This window comes from Bubalus bubalis, chromosome 20 (assembly GCF_019923935.1).
Source record: "Bubalus bubalis isolate 160015118507 breed Murrah chromosome 20, NDDB_SH_1, whole genome shotgun sequence".
NCBI classification, from domain to species: domain Eukaryota; kingdom Metazoa; phylum Chordata; class Mammalia; order Artiodactyla; family Bovidae; genus Bubalus; species Bubalus bubalis.
The window spans coordinates 35,882,979-35,899,885 of record NC_059176.1 but is presented as its reverse complement, the minus strand read 5'-3'; the positions used below and the strand labels follow the sequence as shown (position 1 = coordinate 35,899,885).

The 16,907-nt window shown below is 51.0% G+C and overlaps 1 protein-coding gene across 2 annotated transcripts; it reads right to left on the bottom strand.

Moving 5' to 3' along the window:
• Positions 1-722: 722 nt before the first annotated feature.
• Positions 723-4,935, bottom strand: ISLR (immunoglobulin superfamily containing leucine rich repeat). 2 transcript variants are annotated; one of them, XM_006047366.3, is made up of 3 exons: positions 4,499-4,935; positions 3,567-3,603; positions 723-2,743 (listed from the first exon to the last, which is right to left on the bottom strand). In XM_006047366.3, the coding sequence occupies exon 3, from the start codon at positions 2,740-2,742 to the stop codon at positions 1,456-1,458; it is 1,287 nt and encodes a 428-aa protein (XP_006047428.1). In that variant the 5' UTR covers position 2,743; positions 3,567-3,603; positions 4,499-4,935; the 3' UTR covers positions 723-1,455. The 2 variants fall into 2 exon arrangements, with proteins under 2 accessions (XP_006047428.1, XP_006047429.1); XM_006047367.3 differs by lacking the exons at positions 3,567-3,603; positions 4,499-4,935 and adding an exon at positions 2,945-3,073.
• Positions 4,936-16,907: the final 11,972 nt, after the last annotated feature.

The window sequence follows — 16,907 nt, the reverse complement described above, 5'->3', positions numbered from 1 at the left end:
GAGCCAGTCAGAGGGGCCAGGAATGTCTGACCAGAGACTCCGGCTTCACCCTGAGGGTACGGGGGCCCCAGGTGACTTTAAAACAAGCGAGTAGCTAGTTCAGTCAGGGTACAAATGTTCCCCAGCTGCCCCCGACTCAGGTCTTAGGTCCACATCATACAAGAAGCCAAGCCTGCTCAGTGGTGAACAGAGCCAGAGATGTCAAGGGGTCCATGTTGGGTTAGGATTATAAGGCCTTAGATACTCAGAGTCAATGGAACTCTTGACATTACCATGTCCTACCCCATCCTTTGTTTTCTGAGGAAACCAAAGTCCAGAGATGGGCAGTGACTCGCCCAAGGTCAGCACAGGGGCTGACACAGCACGAGGGGCTTGGCTCCATCCTGCTGTTTTCCATCAGAGGTGCAGTCATCCTCGACCTGTGCTCTGGGGACAGCAGCTCAGCGGGAGCTGCAGGCTGACAGGGGGATGGGGAGATACTGTGTGTAGGAGGAGGGGGAAGGGGGGCTGGCCAGACTCCAAGTCTCACAGCTGCTACCCTATGTTCCTGGGCCTCCCTGTCTCCACTTTGCTGGGCTCAGCAGTTCTGGGGGCTCTGGTCAGGGGCTTCAGAGCTCTCACAGGCTCTTGTCCCTGAGCATAGCACCCTTTAATCTGGAAAGGGGCAGGGTCGGAGGCAGCAGGGCGCCTAGATCCAGACAAAACTCGAGGCAGACGCAGGGGAGCATCAGAAATGCTATTTATTTCTCTGCCGCCCCCAGGCTGGCTAGTCTCTCCCGAGGTTGTGGGGGAAGGCAGGCAATAGATGTGTACCTGGAGAGGAAGGCAGGGCAGGAATCCAGGATGAAGGGGCACACCAAGGGAGGAAGAGTTGGAGATGAGCACCATCCTGGGCCTTCTAGTCCTGTCTGAGGGCAGAGACTCCCCAGCCCTCAAGTCATTAGAGAACACAGAAGGTCAGCAGGAGCTCAAGCAGGTCAGAGAGCCTCCAAGCCACGCCAGCCACTTGTTCTGTGCCTAATTCTACATCTCCAGTGCCAATCTGCTTCAGGCTACTTCCCCGCCCAGCCCCAAGCCCCAGGCCCTGACCATAGCCTTTGAGAGCTTGTCAGTCCCAGTGCCTGGAAGTCCATCAGTGAGGCTCCCCCTGGGTGGTTAGGGCATTGCCTGGTCGGCATGCTACCCCCGAGACAGAGGAGCATGTGCAGTGTGGTTAGCAGCAATTAGCACCCTAGACGGTGAGTTAGGGGATTCAGTTCCATCCTAGTCACTAGCTTGGAGCAAGTCTAGAAGTGGGGTTGCTGAGTGTCCCAGAAGGGATGAGAAGGGGAGGTAGGAAGGTGGGAAGTCCCTGATGCAGGCTCCAAGAATTGCTACCCCCAGGCCCCCGCACCACTTGTGAGGGACAGCCATCGGTCAGGGCAGGAGTCAGCAAGCCCCCAGGTAGGGGTGGGGCTAGAAGGAAGCGAGGAAGAGGAGGAGGAGGCTCTGGCCCAGCAGAAGCAGCCCAGGGGGCTGCTTCCCAGGGGCCCCTTCTGCTGTTGCTGCAGCCTTGGGGCCCCTGGCGCGGCTGAGGTAGATGATGACCACGTTGTCCTCCGGACCCGACGGCTGTACCTCGTTGTCGACCGTGTAGCAGACCTTCCCCTCGGCCGCTTTGCCCTGGAACCTGCGCCCCAGCGCATCCTCACCACCCTCACCTGGTGTGGCCAGGGCCACATTTACCGAGCTCTCCGCGCTGCCCAGCTCGTTGGTGGCCAGGCAGCTGTAGGTGCCCTCCTCCAGCTTGCCAAAGTCAGGGATGAGCAGGCTGCCATTGGCAAAGGCTTGGAAGCGCGGGCGGCTGCTGGCTGCCAGGACACCAGGCAGGGCACGCCCATCGGCACCCACGTTGGGGCTAGCGATCTCCACGGTGCCACCGGGCGTCTGGATGTGCCAGTGGAGCTGAGGGGCCGGCTGCCCATCCACGTCACAGTGCAGTGCCAACACGAAGCCTGGACGCAGCTCGGCCCCATCCTGGCTGGGCTGGTAGGTAAGCTGCACCGAGGGTGCGGAGCAGGGCAGCGGCAGCAGGCGGTTCAGCCGCGTGCCCTTGAGCACGTGGGGCGAAGTGCAGGTGATGTTGTCCTGCTCTGGGATGGACACGGCCGTGGTCAGGGCCCACGTCTTGAACCACACGATGCCACAGGTACAGTCGAAGGGGTTGTCATTGATCTGCAGGTGAGACAGTGCAGTGAGCGGGGCAAAGGTGCCCTCGGCCAGCGTGTGCAGGCGGTTATGGTTGAGCTGCAGCGAGCGCAGGGCACGAAGGCTGCGGAAGGCATCGCGGGGGATGAAGGTCAGTTCGTTGCTGTCCATCTTGAGCAACTGAAGGGCGCTGAGGCTGTGCAGGTCGCTCCAGGCAAAGTCGGAGATGAGATTGTGGCTGAGATCCAGGCTCTTGAGTTGGCTCAGAGAGGCCAGGGCACCCGCGGCCACACTGCGGATCTCGTTGTGGGCCAGCCACAGCGACTGCAGCCGGGGCACCTCCCTAAAGGCGCCCCCCGGCAGGCTTGGCAGCTGGTTGGCCGATAGGCTCAGCGTGGTCACGTTGGCTGGAAAGCCGGATGGTACGGCCTGCAGGTCACGGTAGGCACAGTCAGCAATGTGGAAGCCGTACTTCTCCCCACATTCACAGGGCTCTGGACAGGCCTGCGCCAGGCCCACGAGGACCAGCAGGCACAGCAGACGCAGCTCCTGCATCCTGCAGAGAAGGACATGCCTACAAGGTGACCCCCAAAGACCCACAGAAGGCACTTGTCCCTCTCAGCACCCTGACACAGAGCTCTTCCCCATCAGAAGGCCCTGCCCACAGAATCCAGATAAGACACCCCCACACCACCTAGCTCACCACCCTCATTCTACAGAAGGGGAAACTGAGGCCCACAGAAGGTCCAGGACTTGCCCGAGGTCACGCAGTCAGGAGGGGGCGAAGACAGGACAGAAGAGGACCCCAGCTCCTTCTCTGAGCCGAGAGCTCTCCCTGCCTCGGCTGGCTCCTCGGCTGACTTTGTGACTTGAAATCTGTTTTCCAGCCGCCTCCTCCCCCAGCATTTGGCAGAGCCTCCCTCCTGCCCTCCCACATCCTGGCCACAGCCCCTCCCCCTGGAGCCCCCCAAAGGTATGCTCTGCCCCCTGGCCTAGACAAGGCCCCTTGTGCAGCGCTCACCACCCCCATGCACCCCACCCACTGCTCTCCCGCTCCTAGCAGCCGTGACCACAGCACACACCAGACCCTTTCTACAGACTCACACCCTTGGCCTTTTCGGTCCAAACTACACCAGGCAGCTGCCTAAGTAAACCCCTGCCAGGACCTCTCAGCTGGCTTGGAGGAGGCCAGTGGCTCAACCCAAATACTGCTGGGGTTTCCAGAGCTGTGGTTGTTAGAGGGATCTGTGGCCCCTGAACAGATCCAAGCAAGGGATTGTCCGAGCACCCCAAACCAACAGGAAAGTGCCCAGTCCCCGTGCGCAGTAGACTGCTTTCTCCTCCCACTGGCCCTTAGAGCCCTTTTGCTGCTGACTTACCTTAAAACTACTCTTTCTTAGTCAAGAAGAGCTTCTTCTAAGATGGAACCAATAAGCAACAAAGAAAGAGTTAGTCCTGGACAGTCTGCAGGGCCAAGGGAAGATGACGATGCTGGAGGAAGAGGCAGCCTGGTCCCTGTCCCACCTTCAGTCTGCACACCTGGGCCTGCCCTTATCCAGACAGGGTGCCTGAGACCATCTGTTGAGACAAGGCTGCAGGAAGAGAACCCAGGCAGTCCGTCTACTCCCTCCTTCCAGCAAAACTGCCTCTCTGCAGCAACAAGGACCCGTGTTTCATAAGTGACACCAGAAACTTGAGGGGGAAAAGATGCCAAATTTTTTGTTTTTTTCTTCTCTCTCTCTCTCTCACTCACTTTTAGCAGCTTCAACTTCCTTAAAGACACAGCACTAGCTGGACAGGACCCAAGAAAAGATGGGGCCAGAAGGACTTTATGGGAGGGAGGGGTGAGAAATTGAATCCCATGGAAGGTGGGCACTTTTAACCTCACTTTGAACAGGAGAAAAAGGAGAGGGCATTCTCCAAGTTGGGACCATGTGAGGGACTGTGTGCATGTCTGAGTGTGGCTGTGACATCTCTGTGTGTGGATGTGTTTGTGTGTGTGTGTGTGTGTGTGTGTGTGTGGATGTGGGTGTGAAATCATGTATGTGTGAATTTGTGTGTTTGGGAATGTTTGAGTGTGTGTATTCGTGCAGGTTGTGAGGTTAAGTCTTCGTGTGTTTGTGTGGATATGCGTGAGTCTAATTCGTATATTTGGGCGTGTGTGTGTGTGTTTATGTGTAGAAATGAATGTGCATCTCTGTGATCATGTGTCTGTGTGGGTGGTGGGTGTGTTCCAGTGAAAAGCTGAGGCCAAAGCGTATAAAACACCCACTGTGATGCAGAGTCTCAGGGAGAAGCCAAAACTTCAGACCTGTTTTTGTAAGAAAACACATCCTCCTCAACAGCCCGCCGTCCCAAGTCACGCCTGCCTGCTGGCTCCAAGGCTGGGCTGCCCTAAACACTTGAAGTCCCGGGATGTCTCCGGATGAGCCGAGCTGGGAGAGGAGGGCGGAGGCAGGCAGGGGTGTGACTGCTCTCCAGTCGGGTAAAAGGAAGCTCCGGACAGGACTCGGCTGGGCTTCAGCTTTCTGATGGGGATTCTGAGGCACTCAGGCACAGAGATGGTTCTATCACCCAGGACTGTCCACCTGGCAGCCAGGTGAGGTTGAGGACCTTGCTCCTTCTGTAATATTCTCTCTGGGGTCTCCCAAAGGACCTGAAACCCCACCGTTGGTGCTGCTTGTCTGGAGAGGCAGCATCGCTCTCTGAACTCCACTGTCCCAACTCTAAGTGCCTTCTGGGGGAGGAGACTTACACCCACTTCTTGTTTCATGTATATATATATTTTATTTCTCTGAAGCTAATAATAGCCTTTAAAAAAGTGTCCTTCTATCTGCATTGTCTATTTCTTCAAGTTGCTTCCCCCACCCCCCCGACCCCCGTTAGTTTTGCTTGTTTAGAATTGTCTTTCCTTTTAGAGGTTTTCTCAGTTCATTCACTCAACATAAATGTACTCTCACGTGTTTAAAGGGAGATCCCTCTACTAGGGAGGAAGCCTGTTGAAGGTGGACTACTTGTTCTCCCAGTTGTTATTAATCCCTGGCACAAGAGAAGATGCTCAATAAATAGCTCTTGACTCAATGAGTGGGTGAGTTGGGTGAGCATCAGATGCCAGAAATGAAAGCACTTTGGAGGTTTCCTTCTCCACACCCTCTTGTACAGATAGGGACTCTGGGTCCAGACCGGGTTCCTTAGGACATTTTAAGACCATCTCACACAATGTAGGGGACCCACTTCCCAGGTGGCACTAGTGGTAAAGAACCTGCCTGCCAATGCAGGAGACATGAGATATATGGGTTCAGTCCCCAGGTTGGGAGGGAATGACCGCCCACTCCCGTACCCTTGCCTGGAGAATCCCATGGACCGAGGAGCCTGGTAGGCTACAGTCCATGGGGTTGCACAGAGTTGGGCATGACTGAGCGACTTAGCATGAGCATGAGCGTGCGTGGGGGATCTGCACTCTGTTGGGTGTGTGAGCATGTTACCGGCCTTCCTGGGGGTCCTTGCACCTCATTCCACATTGTCAAAGACCTTGATGGTAACCCAGCGCTAGGCCACCCTCAGAATCCCGTGCAGAACAGCTGGGGGTGGGGGTGTGGGGGGAACAGGGGCTATAGCAGAAGAAGCAAGAGTATCCTGCCCACCGAGTCTGCACCCATTAGTCACTGACAACCCTCCCCTATCTGCCCAGATCCCATCACCTCCTGAGGGTAAAAAGGGGGCAGCATGACCCACCTCTCCCAGGAAGGACAACAAGACAAGGGCCACTGGAACGCAGTGGGCCTCTACTAAGAAGCATCTCATGTCCTCCAAGGCGCTTCACAGTGGGCCACGTAGGGCCACCCACCATAGAGCCTGAGAAGCAGTGGTGCGCCTCCAAGGGTGGGGCTTATCACCTCCTAGGCAGCCCCTCGGCTCTCCAGATGCCATCATCTTGTCAAGTTCTTCCTGCAAAGCCTGTCCCACAGGAGATGATGTGAGCAGGTAAGGACACAGCTGGGAGTCAGCTCCCCTTTCTCTTCCCAGGCCAGGAGCTCCCTGGGGGCCTGGAGATGGGGTCCTTGGTGAGTGTGTGGACACCCTGACTGTCCCTAGATCACAGATGCAGGCATAAAGACCCAGGACTAGAAAGCATCTCTCAGACCCCAAACCTCTGCACCATCCCTGGATACCCAGCAGCCCTTCAACAGTGGAAGGGAGAATTGGGAGGTGGGGAGTGGGAGGGAAGGAGTCAGGTCTGGAAGCCCTTCCTGCCTGCCCCATTCTGGCTCCTGCGGGCTTCAGGGTAGAGTGCCCGGCAGTCCTGGGATGCGGGGCTTTCGGTGTTAAAGTCCAGACAGTCCCAGGCCAGCTGGAACAGCTGATCGCCCTAACAGGGGAGGTGGTGCTCGCCTCTTCCCAGAGTTTTTCTTCCTGCTCTCCCTTCTCCAGCCCTCCTTGGAAGCCCAGCCCTTTCTCCTCCCATCCCTCCAGCTTCTCCTTCCCGCAGGTCGGCCAATCCCTCCCCAGCTGCAGCGGCTCAGCCCGCCTGAAGCCCCCACCCCAAAGAGGCCTCACTCCCGCTGAGTGACCAGAGCCACGTCAGCTTTTCCTGGAAGGCAAAGAAAGATCCTGGAGAGAGAGAGAAAGAAAATAGAGTGAGAGGGATAGAGCCCAGCAGAGAGGGAACCGGAGGGAAGCTGAGAGACCAAGGAAAGAGAGACAGAGAGATGGGGGAGGGGTGAAAGAAAACGCAGAATCACCAAGAACCAGGGTTAGAGTGAAGGTAGAGAAAAGAAGACACAGCAAAGGAGATGGAGAGAGAGGGTCTGGTGGGCCCGGAAATCAGCTTTGAGAGGAAGAGACAGCAGGCACTCAGATGCGTGGGCAGCCGTGGTGGTAGGGCTTTGCCATCATGCCAAGAGGGCCGGTGGGTCTTGATCCCAACCTCACTGTCTCTCCACACAGCTTGTGGGAATAACTGGGAGGGAGCTCAGCTGCTCCTGGAGGGACCTGGGTAAGCCTGTGGGTCTCCCCCGAAGGAGAGTCAGTCCTGGACCACCGAGAATAGTTTCTCTTTTTCATGTGGGAGTCAGATGAAAGTCTGATGTCCTTCAGCCCTGATGTTCTAGAATTTCTAATGAACGTCTTCCTTCGCATGAGGAGTTTGCATGCACATGTGTGTTCATGCACAATCACTTCTATTTACACACACTGTGCTGGTTTTCCATGTGTGCTTGTTGGCACGTGCACACTGCAGGTATGAGGGGTACATAGCTCGAGTGTCAGCTCCTCATGGGGGCTCCCGAGGCTGTAACTGGGGGCATAGGCCAGGCCCCATCTTCTCGCCTCCACCCAGAGGCCCCTGCCCAGACAGAGCATGCCTGGCCCCCGGCTGACTCTACTCCTGTTTCCTTTCCCACCCTCCACCTTCCTCTCCACACACCCCTCCCCATTGCTCAGGTGTGAGGGTCTCGCACCTAGAGCCAGACATCCTGGAATGCGAAGTCCAGTGGGTCTTGAAAGCATCACTATGAACAAAGCTAGTGGAGGTGATGAAATTCCAGTTGAGCTATTTCAAATCCTGAAAGATGATGCTGTGAAAGGGCTGTACTCAATATGCCAGCAAATTTGGAAAACTCAGCAGTGGCCACAGGACTGGAAAAGATCAGTTTCATTTCAAACCCAAAGAAAGACAATGCCAAAGACTGCTCAAACTAACACACAATTGCACTCATCTCACACGCTGGTAAAGTAATGCTCAACATTCTCCAAGCCAGGCTTCAGCAATATGTGAACTTCCAGATGTTCAAGCTGGTTTTAGAAAAGGCAGAGGAATCAGAGATCAAATTGCCAACATCCGCTGGATCATCAAAAAAGCAAGAGAGTTCCAGAAAAACATCTATTTCTGTTTTATTGACTATGCCAAAGCCTTTGACTGTGTGGATCACCATGAACTGTGGAAAATTCTTCAAGAGATAGGAATACCAGACCACCTGACTTGCCTCTTGAGAAAACGGTATGCAGGTCAGGAAGCAACAGTTAGAACTAGACATGGAACAACAGACTGGTTCCAAATCGGGAAAGGAGTATATTGTCACCCTGCTTATTTAACTTACATGCAGAGTACATCATGAGAAACACTGGGCTGGATGAAGCACAAGCTGGAATCAAGATTGCTGGGAGAAATATCAATAAGCTCAGATATGCAGATGACACCACCCTTATGGCAGAAAGTGAAGAAAAACTAAAGAGCCTCTTGATGAAAGTGAAAGAGGAGAGTGTAAAAGTTGGCTTAAAGCTCAACATTCAGAAAACCAAGATCATGGCATCTGGTCCCATCATTTCATGGCAAATAGGTGGGGAAACAGTGTCAGACTTTATTTTTGGGGGCTCCAAAATCACTGCAGATGGTGACTGCAGCCATAAAATTAAAAGACGGTTGCTCCTTGGAAGGATAGTTATGACCAACCTAGACAGCATATTAAAAAGCAGAGACATTACTTTGCCAACAAAGATCCATCTAGTCAAAGCTATTGTTTTTCCAATAGTCATGTATGGATGTGAGAGTTGGACTATAAAGAAAGCTGAGCATGGAAGAATTGATGCTTTTGAACTGTGGTGTTGGAGAAGACTCTTGAGAGTCCCTTGGACTGCAAGGAGATCCAACCAGTCCATCCTAAAGGAGACCAGTCCTGGGTGTTCATTGGAGGGACTGATGTTGAAGCTCAAACTCCAATACTTTGGCCACCTGGTGAAAAGAGCCAACTCATTTGAAAAGACCATGATGCTGGGAAAGATTGAGGGCAGGAGGAGAAGGGGACGACAGAGGATGAGATGGTTGGATGGCATCATTGACTCGATGGACATGGGTTTGGGTGGACTCTGGGAGTTGGTGATGGACAGGGAGGCCTGGCGTGCTGCGGTTCATGGGGTCGCAAAGAGTCAGACACGACTGAGTGACTGAACTGAATTGAGGGTCTCTTCCTTCTCTTCTTTGGTTTCACTTCCTCAAACCCTAAAACCAGAAAGTGTCTCCCTGATCTGTCCCACCCTCCACCCTGCTCCCTGTGTTCAGTTCTCACATCACCTGCTCCCACCTTAGGGCCCTGCTATTGCTCTTTTCTCAAACTGGACTCTATAGGGCTCACTTCTTCTATCTCTGGAGACTTTCAGATACCAGCTCCCCAGATCTTCCCCAGTCACCATATTGTCACTCTGTCCCCTCAGTTCAGTTCAGTTAGTTCAGTCACTCAGTTGTGCAGGGTGACAATATACTCCTTTCCCAATTTGGATCAGGTCTATTGTTCCATGTCTAGTTCTAACTGTTGCTTCCTAACCTGCATACAGGTTTCTCAAGAGGCAGGTCAGGTGGTCTGGTATTCCTATCTCTTGAAGAATTTTCCACAGATCATGGTGATCTACTCAGTCAAAGGCTTTGGCATAGTCAATAAAGCAGAAATAGATGTTTTTCTGGAACTCCCTTGCTTTTTTGATGATCCAGCGGATGTTGGCAATTTGATCTCTGATTCCTCTGCCTTTTCTAAAACCAGCTTGAACATCTGGAAGTTCACATATTGCTGAAGTCTGGCTTGGAGAATGTTGAGCATTACTTTACTAGCGTGTGAGACGAGTGCAATTGTGTGTTAGTCTGAGCATTCTTTGGCATTGCCTTTCTTTGGGATTGGAATGAAACTGACCTTTTCCAGTCCTGTGGCCACTGCTGAGTTTTCCAAATTTGCTGGCATATTGAGTACAGCCCTTTCACAGCATCATCTTTCAGGATTTGAAGTAGCTTAACTGGAATTCCATCACCTCCACTAGCTTTGTTTGTAGTGATGCTTCCTAAGGCCCACTTGACTTCACATTCCATGATGTCTGGCTCTAGGTCAGTGATCACACCATTGTGATTATCTGGGTCGTGAAGCTCTTTTTTGTACAGTTCTTCTGTGTATTCTTGCCACCTCTTCTTAATATCTTCTGCTTCTCTTAGGTCCATACCATTTCTGTCCTTTATTGAGCCCATCTTTGCATGAAATGTTCCCTTGGTATCTCTAATTTTCTTGAAGAGATCTCTAGTCTTTCCCATTCTGTTGTTTTCCTTATTTCTTTGCAGTGATCACTGAGGAAGGCTTTCTTATCCCTCCTTGCTATTCTTTGGAACTCTGCATTCAGATGCTTATATCTTTCCTTTTCTCCTTTGCATTTTGCTTCTCTTCCTTTCACAGCTGTTTGTAAGGCCTCCTCAGACAGCTATTTTGTGTTTTTGCATTTCTTTTTCTTGGGGATGGTCTTGATCCCTGTCTCCTATATATTGTCACGAATCTCCATCCATAGTTCTTCAAGCACTCTGTCTAACAGATTTAGTCCCTTAAATCTATTTCTCACTTCCACTGTATAATCGTAAGGGATTTGATTTAGGTCATACCTGAATGGTCTAGAGGTTTTACCTACTTTCTACAATTTCTGAATCTGTCCCCTCACCTTGCCTTATTTGTCCCTCTTCTTCTTCTTCTTTTTTTTTTTTTTTTTGCTGCATGGCTGTGGGATTTACTGGATTTTAGCTCCCTGACCACAGATTGAACCCGGGCCATGATAGTGAAAGTCCTAAACCACTGGACCACGAGGGAATTCTCTGTCCTTCTTCCTAACACCTTTGACGTACCTGAGTCTAATTCTTCTCCATCTTCCTAGTCTGAATATGAGCTCCACATGAGGGGGTACTTGGTTCTGTTCACTGCAGTACCCCCAGTGCCTGCCAAGGGCCAGTCACTTAGTAGGTGCTCAATAAATAGTGTTGAATGAATTAGTGAAGAAAGACCTCTAGGCTCCTAGCAGGAAGCCTTTCCCGCAGCCCTCGTCTGTCTGCCCATGGTCTCACCAGCCCCTCCCTTGTGTGTGGCACTGGGCACTCTCTAGCTGGCCTTTCTGGTCCCCACCTCCTAGCACCATCCTCACTGCCCTCTCCTGACCTTTCCCTTAGTTCACAGGGACCATTTTCAGCAGCAGCGCCAACTGGGACATATTTCATTGGAATTATTTTTGTTCTTCTGCAGGTCAATCCCACAATTTTCAGAAATTCAGACCTTGGCCACACACCCAGAGCACGTAGCAGATGTCCAGTTTTCAGCCCCAGCCCTTCTCCAAGGCTAGAGGTGGGATTGGAGAGTGCTGTGAATGAATGAGGCTTTGAACTAATGTTCCAGACTGGGACCAGAGTTATAGGTCAGGATACCTGTCCCTAAGTAGCTCTAGGGTGCTGAAACAGGCCAAAGGCTGTTTGTTAGGGGTCAGTTTGAAAGGCTAGGTTTGGATGAAGGTGCAGGTTTAGAGGGTGGGACAGGAATATTTTAAAACCAGGTCTGAAGCAGGGTCTGGGATCCAGAATGGGAGAGTAGCAATGGTTCCTGTGCCTTACTGGAAGGCGAAATCCTTGGCAGTAGGCAGAAGACTACAGACTAATGCAAACAGACCAAAGGAGAAACAGGGAGACAAGGGCAGAGAGAGAAAGAAGAGAGGAGAGAGCAGGCAGCACTGGAGCCATGAGAGAGCAGGGTGGGAAAGGTGGTGACAGCCAGGAGGAGCGTGGAGCATCCTGCCAGCAGCGGAAAGCCCTCCAGGTTAATGTTTCCCATTAACCGGCCAGGCTGCAGCACCGTTTCCATGTAATCCTGCTCCATACAAACCTGCAGAAAGAGGTTGCGGGCAGGGCAGCAGGCTTCTGCCAACCTTGAGAGGCTTTCTGGAGGGTACCGGTGAGAGCACCACCTGGAGATGGAGAGAGGACAGGAGTTCCTGCTGAGGCCACTGACCATGGGGAAGCAGGGCCACAGGGCTGTACTGACCTCAGCCTAAGGCCGCCTCTCAAGGGAAGACAAGAAGAGGAGACAGGTGGCTGGCCAAGCTGGCGAGGTGGCCTCGGCTGCAGAGAACTCTGGGAGAGAGCCAGGCAGGACAGAATGCTGTACCACGTAGGGGTGTAGGTGTTGGGAGGAGGGGGTGTGAGCTGGGAATCAGGAAGATTTGAGGGAGGAGATTGGAACCTGAATGGTTTTCCATAACAAAGAATGCAAATTGTACAACAGCAAATCAAATGGACAGAGGCTTAATATAAAATATTACAGTTCTCTGCCTCCCATCCTTTCCTCCCCTGTCCTCCCCAGAGGCGACAAGTTGGGATGGTTTCTGTTTTTAGTTCTGCTGTGGTTACACACATCAGGCCTGCCCAGAACGTTTGCAGGGCCTGGGACAAGGGCACATTGGGGGTACACATAGCATGTGTCTAAATATTTAGAAGTTGTAAATCCTGCAAGCTACATAAAGTGTTCTATTTTCCTACCTTGAAAAATGTACTTTCATAACCACTTGAAGGCCAAGTTCAAATTTAGAATTCTTGTACTCTTTGGAGTCCTAGAACTAGACAGGCAGGCAGGGCCCACCCACCGTCTCCCACAGCTCCCAGCTGACAGCTGTCCTGTTTCTCTTCCCACCCCAGGCTCCATCCTGTACCACTAGGGGCCCTATGCAAAGAGAAGTGAATGCCCCAGTCCCCCCACCCAAGCTCTGTCCACATCCCCTGCCTCCCTCAAACTGACTTAGGCCTCAGGGGACATACATCCTGGTGTAGCTCTCCCTCAGGAGGAGTGGTTAGGGTGAGAAGACTTACAGAGGCCCTGGAAGTAGGTTTCAGGCTGTTCATTTGGGCAGAGAATTCCTAGGTCTAGAAGTGGGTGCAGGCTCTAGGTGGAAAAGTCCCCTTGAGAGGCATGAGCAAGATGGGATTGCTAGATAAAATACAGGATGTCCATTGAACAGCAATAATTTTTTAGTGTAAGTATGGCCCCAATAGTAAATGGGAGCATACTAATACTGGAAAAAAAAAAAAAGAACAACAATCATATTTGTTATCTGAAATTCTACTAAACATGGCAACTCTAGGCTAGAGTCAGAGCAGAGCCTTCTAAAGTGCAGGGCTAGTTAAAATAGTCCTGGTTCTTCTGCTGGTTGCATTTGTTCTCTAAATAGTACCCCTTCCTTCCTACTCCATGGAGTGGTGCTGTGTGCTTGCTTTGTAGATCAGTCGTGTCCTACTCTTTGCTACCCGATGGACTGGAGCCCGCCGGGCACCTCTGTCCACGGGGAGTCTCCAGGCAAGAATACTAGAGTGGTTTGCCATGCCCTCCTCCAGGGGATCTTCCCAACCCAGGGACTGACACTAGGTCTCCTGCATTGCAGGCAGATTCTTTACCATCTGAGCCACCAGGGAAGGAGACACCATCTAATGCCTTCCCACTAAACAAAATGAGAAATTTACCACTCCTTTCTCTCCTCTTCCCCTCCCCCACACTCATCTACCTCTCAACCTGTCTGTAACAGTGTGACATTGAAAAGAATGATGATATTCAAATGCTGTGTTGAAGTCATAATTATGACAGTTGCATTTTGTCTTTAGATTGGCTTTAAAAGTTAAGAAAAATCAATAAGCCAATATTACTAGGAGTATAGTTCACTGCTGAGCGAAGGAATATGTACCCAAGGATGATTTCTTTCCCTTCTGATCTGAGGTCGTGATGCCCAGGCCATTTCAAGGGTGGCTAAGAATTGCTCAAGGTCACATGTATTCAGTTTTCTTCGGCTCCATCAAGCACTCAAAGGCTTGCCACATTTTCATTTGCTTTATATTTGGGTGATGGCTTTTTTTGTACAGCTTTTGATTTTCATGGAGTTTCTAATTGCTTTCTTTATTCCTATTGTCAAAAGAGTAACGTGCCTTCACCATATTCTAAAAATGACCCCGCTTTGTATACGTCTCCTTGTGCTGACATTGCCTCATATTAAAAGCCCCTACTTTCCTTAATGACTTGCTTTATTGATATACGAGCAGCTTCTATTTATTTTTGCTTTTCAAGCAGCTGGAAGCCCTTTGAAACCCTGATGCCTTGTTCAGTTATAGAGCCCAGAATGAGGTCAGGCTTGAGAGGGCACTGATTTGATGGACATGAGTTTGAGCAAGCTCCGGGAGTTGGTAATGGACAGGGAAGCCTGGCGTACTGCAGTCCACGGGGTCGCAAAAGTCGGACACAACTGAGCGACTGAACTGAACTGAGAGGGCATCTAATCAAAAGACCCCTTTAGAAGCCTCAAGCTCCTCCCTGATACTCAATCATAATGTTCCCTCTAGAACACCATCAATTCTGGGGAAGTTTTTACTCCAAAGAGGCCCATCACTTTGGAGAATTTTGAGGGTATCCTTCTTAGAAGAATTCCAAACATTATTAATGGTTTCTGGAGCCCTGTGCCTAGCCCCAGTTCAGTGACTGCCTTCAGGAAGCTTCCAGTCTGTTGGTTTATCTTGCCGCTACATGAGGCTCACACATGAAGAAAAACTCAACTGCCCATCCCAGAGAATGAGGGATCTTCTCTGGCTCTTCTCCTTACCGCTTCCTATTGGACACTTGAGACCTCTCTCCCAAGAAGGAAGGCTGGTTGCTGGTGGGAAGAGGGCAGAGAGGGGTTGGGAGGGCACATGGATTGACCCACTCCTCTTTAGGTTGTATGAACCATTAGGAGACACCCCAAAGGCCAGGATGGGGCCATTGAACTCAGAGGCAGTGTTGCCAAAATCTTGGCTCCTTGTGAACCAATGGCAAACATAAATAAGGAGACAGAGTTATGGACGAGAAGGAAAGAGTGGCTTTTTTACTTTGCCAGGCAAAGGGGTAACACAGTAGGCCAATGCCATAAGAACTATACCCCCTATCCCCAGTGAGTAGAGAGAGGTTATATAGTCAGGCTGGAGAAGGCAATGGCAACCCACTCCAGTACTCTTGCCTGGAAAATCCCATGGACAGGGGAGCCTGGTAGGCTGCAGTCCATGGGGGTCGCTAAGAGTCAGACATGACTGAGCGACTTCACTTTCACTTTTCACTTTCATGCATTGGAGAAGGAAATGGCAACCCACTCCAGTGTTCTTGCCTGGAGAATCCCAGGGATGGGGGAGCCTGGTGGGCTGCCGTCTATGGGGTCGCACAGAGTCGGACATGACTGAAGCAACTTAGCAGCATGTACTTAGGCAGGAATAGGCAGTAGGAATCAAGGCAGTAACAGTCTTTCATAAAGTTTCAAAAGGATGGGGTTGTTGACAAGGGGAGGGTGTGTTTGGGATCTTAGGTGGTCCAGCCAGTCTCCTAATCTTGAGGAGTCTCTGGTCCTTTAATCTTACCTCAGGTGGTTTCCTTGCTGTTCCTCCTTTGATTGGCAGATGTTCTAACCTTTGGAACTGAGAGAAGGTCTTGGGAGCTGGAGTCTTACCCATAAGAAATGGAGAACAACAATAAAAAAGCCTCCATGCCCAGGAGCACACAGGGCACTGCTCGGCATCAAAAGCAGCACCCTCCCTTGAAACCCTATCTCTTCCAGGCGGTTCCTCTGAAGAATTTTAGAGAAGAATCTTCCAGTTTGGGGCTGGAAGGAGATTTGAAAAAAATTAATTATACCCCTGTTTTTGAAACTGTTTACCTCAGATTGGGACTCGAACCCAGCCAAAACCCATGGTACCTGGTTTCAGGACTTAATGAAGCTCAGGTTCTTGATGTCTCATAGCAGAAAGAATTCATTGAGAGACAAAGTGATAGATAAGAAGTGGATTTATTCAGGTTTAGAGAGGAGCACAGACAAAGTGTGGGCCATGGCAGAGAGACAATGTGGCCGCCAAATGTGGTGTGGTTAGTTTTTATAGACTGGGTAATTTCATATGCATTATTCCATCTATTTTGGAGAATGGGTGGAGGTTTTCAGGAATTGGGCCACTGCCCACTCCTTGCTCTTTTGATAGTGCCATGGAACTGTCATGGCGCCTCTGGGTGTGTCATTTAGCTTGCTGACTGAGGATCAAGGTCTAGTCTTGTCTGCCATCTTGGTCCCATTTGATTCTAATCAGTTTATGTTGTCTTGGGCTATGTCATTCTTTCAAAAGTTGTGCCCTGTCCTTTTCCCTCCTGTTACATTTTTAGCCTTTTTTTTCCTTCTTACTTGAGGCAGAAATTACCAAAAATTGTACCTCAGTTCAGTTCAGTTCAGTTGCTCAGTCGTGTCTGACTCTTTGCGACCCCATGAATCGCAGCACGCCAGGCCTCCCTGTCCATCACCAGCTCCCAGAGTTCACTCAGACTCACGTCCATCGAGTCAGTGATGCCATCCAGCCATCTCATCCTCTGTCATCCCCTTCTCCTCCTGTCCCCAATCCCTCCCAGCATCAGAGTCTTTTCCAGTGAGTCAACTCTTCTCATGAGGTGGCCAAAGTACTGGAGTTTCAGCTTCAGCATCATTCCTTCTAAAGAAATCCCAGGGCTGATCTCCTTCAGAATGGACTGGTTGGATCTCCTTGCAGTCCAAGGGACTCTCAAGAGTCTTCTCCAACACCACAGTTCAAAAGCATCAATTCTTCAGCGCTCAGCTTTCTTCACAGTCCAACTCTCACATCCATACATGACTATTGGAAAAACCATAGCCTTGACTAGACGGACCTTTGTTGGCAAAGTAATATCTCTGCTTTTGAATATGCTATCTAGGTTGGTCATAACTTTCCTTCCAAGGAACAACTGTCCTTTAATTTCATGGCTGCAGTCACCATCTGCAGTGATTTTGGAGCCCAGAAAAATAAAGTCTAACACTGTTTCCACTGTTTTCCCATCTATTTCCCATGAAATGATGGGACCAGATGCCATGATCTTCATTTTCTG

What these genes read in the sequence shown, in the direction of transcription:
- ISLR (XM_006047366.3), bottom strand. Translation starts at nt 2,742, where the DNA reads ATGCAGGAGCTGCGTCTGCTGTGCCTGCTGGTCCTCGTGGGCCTGGCG.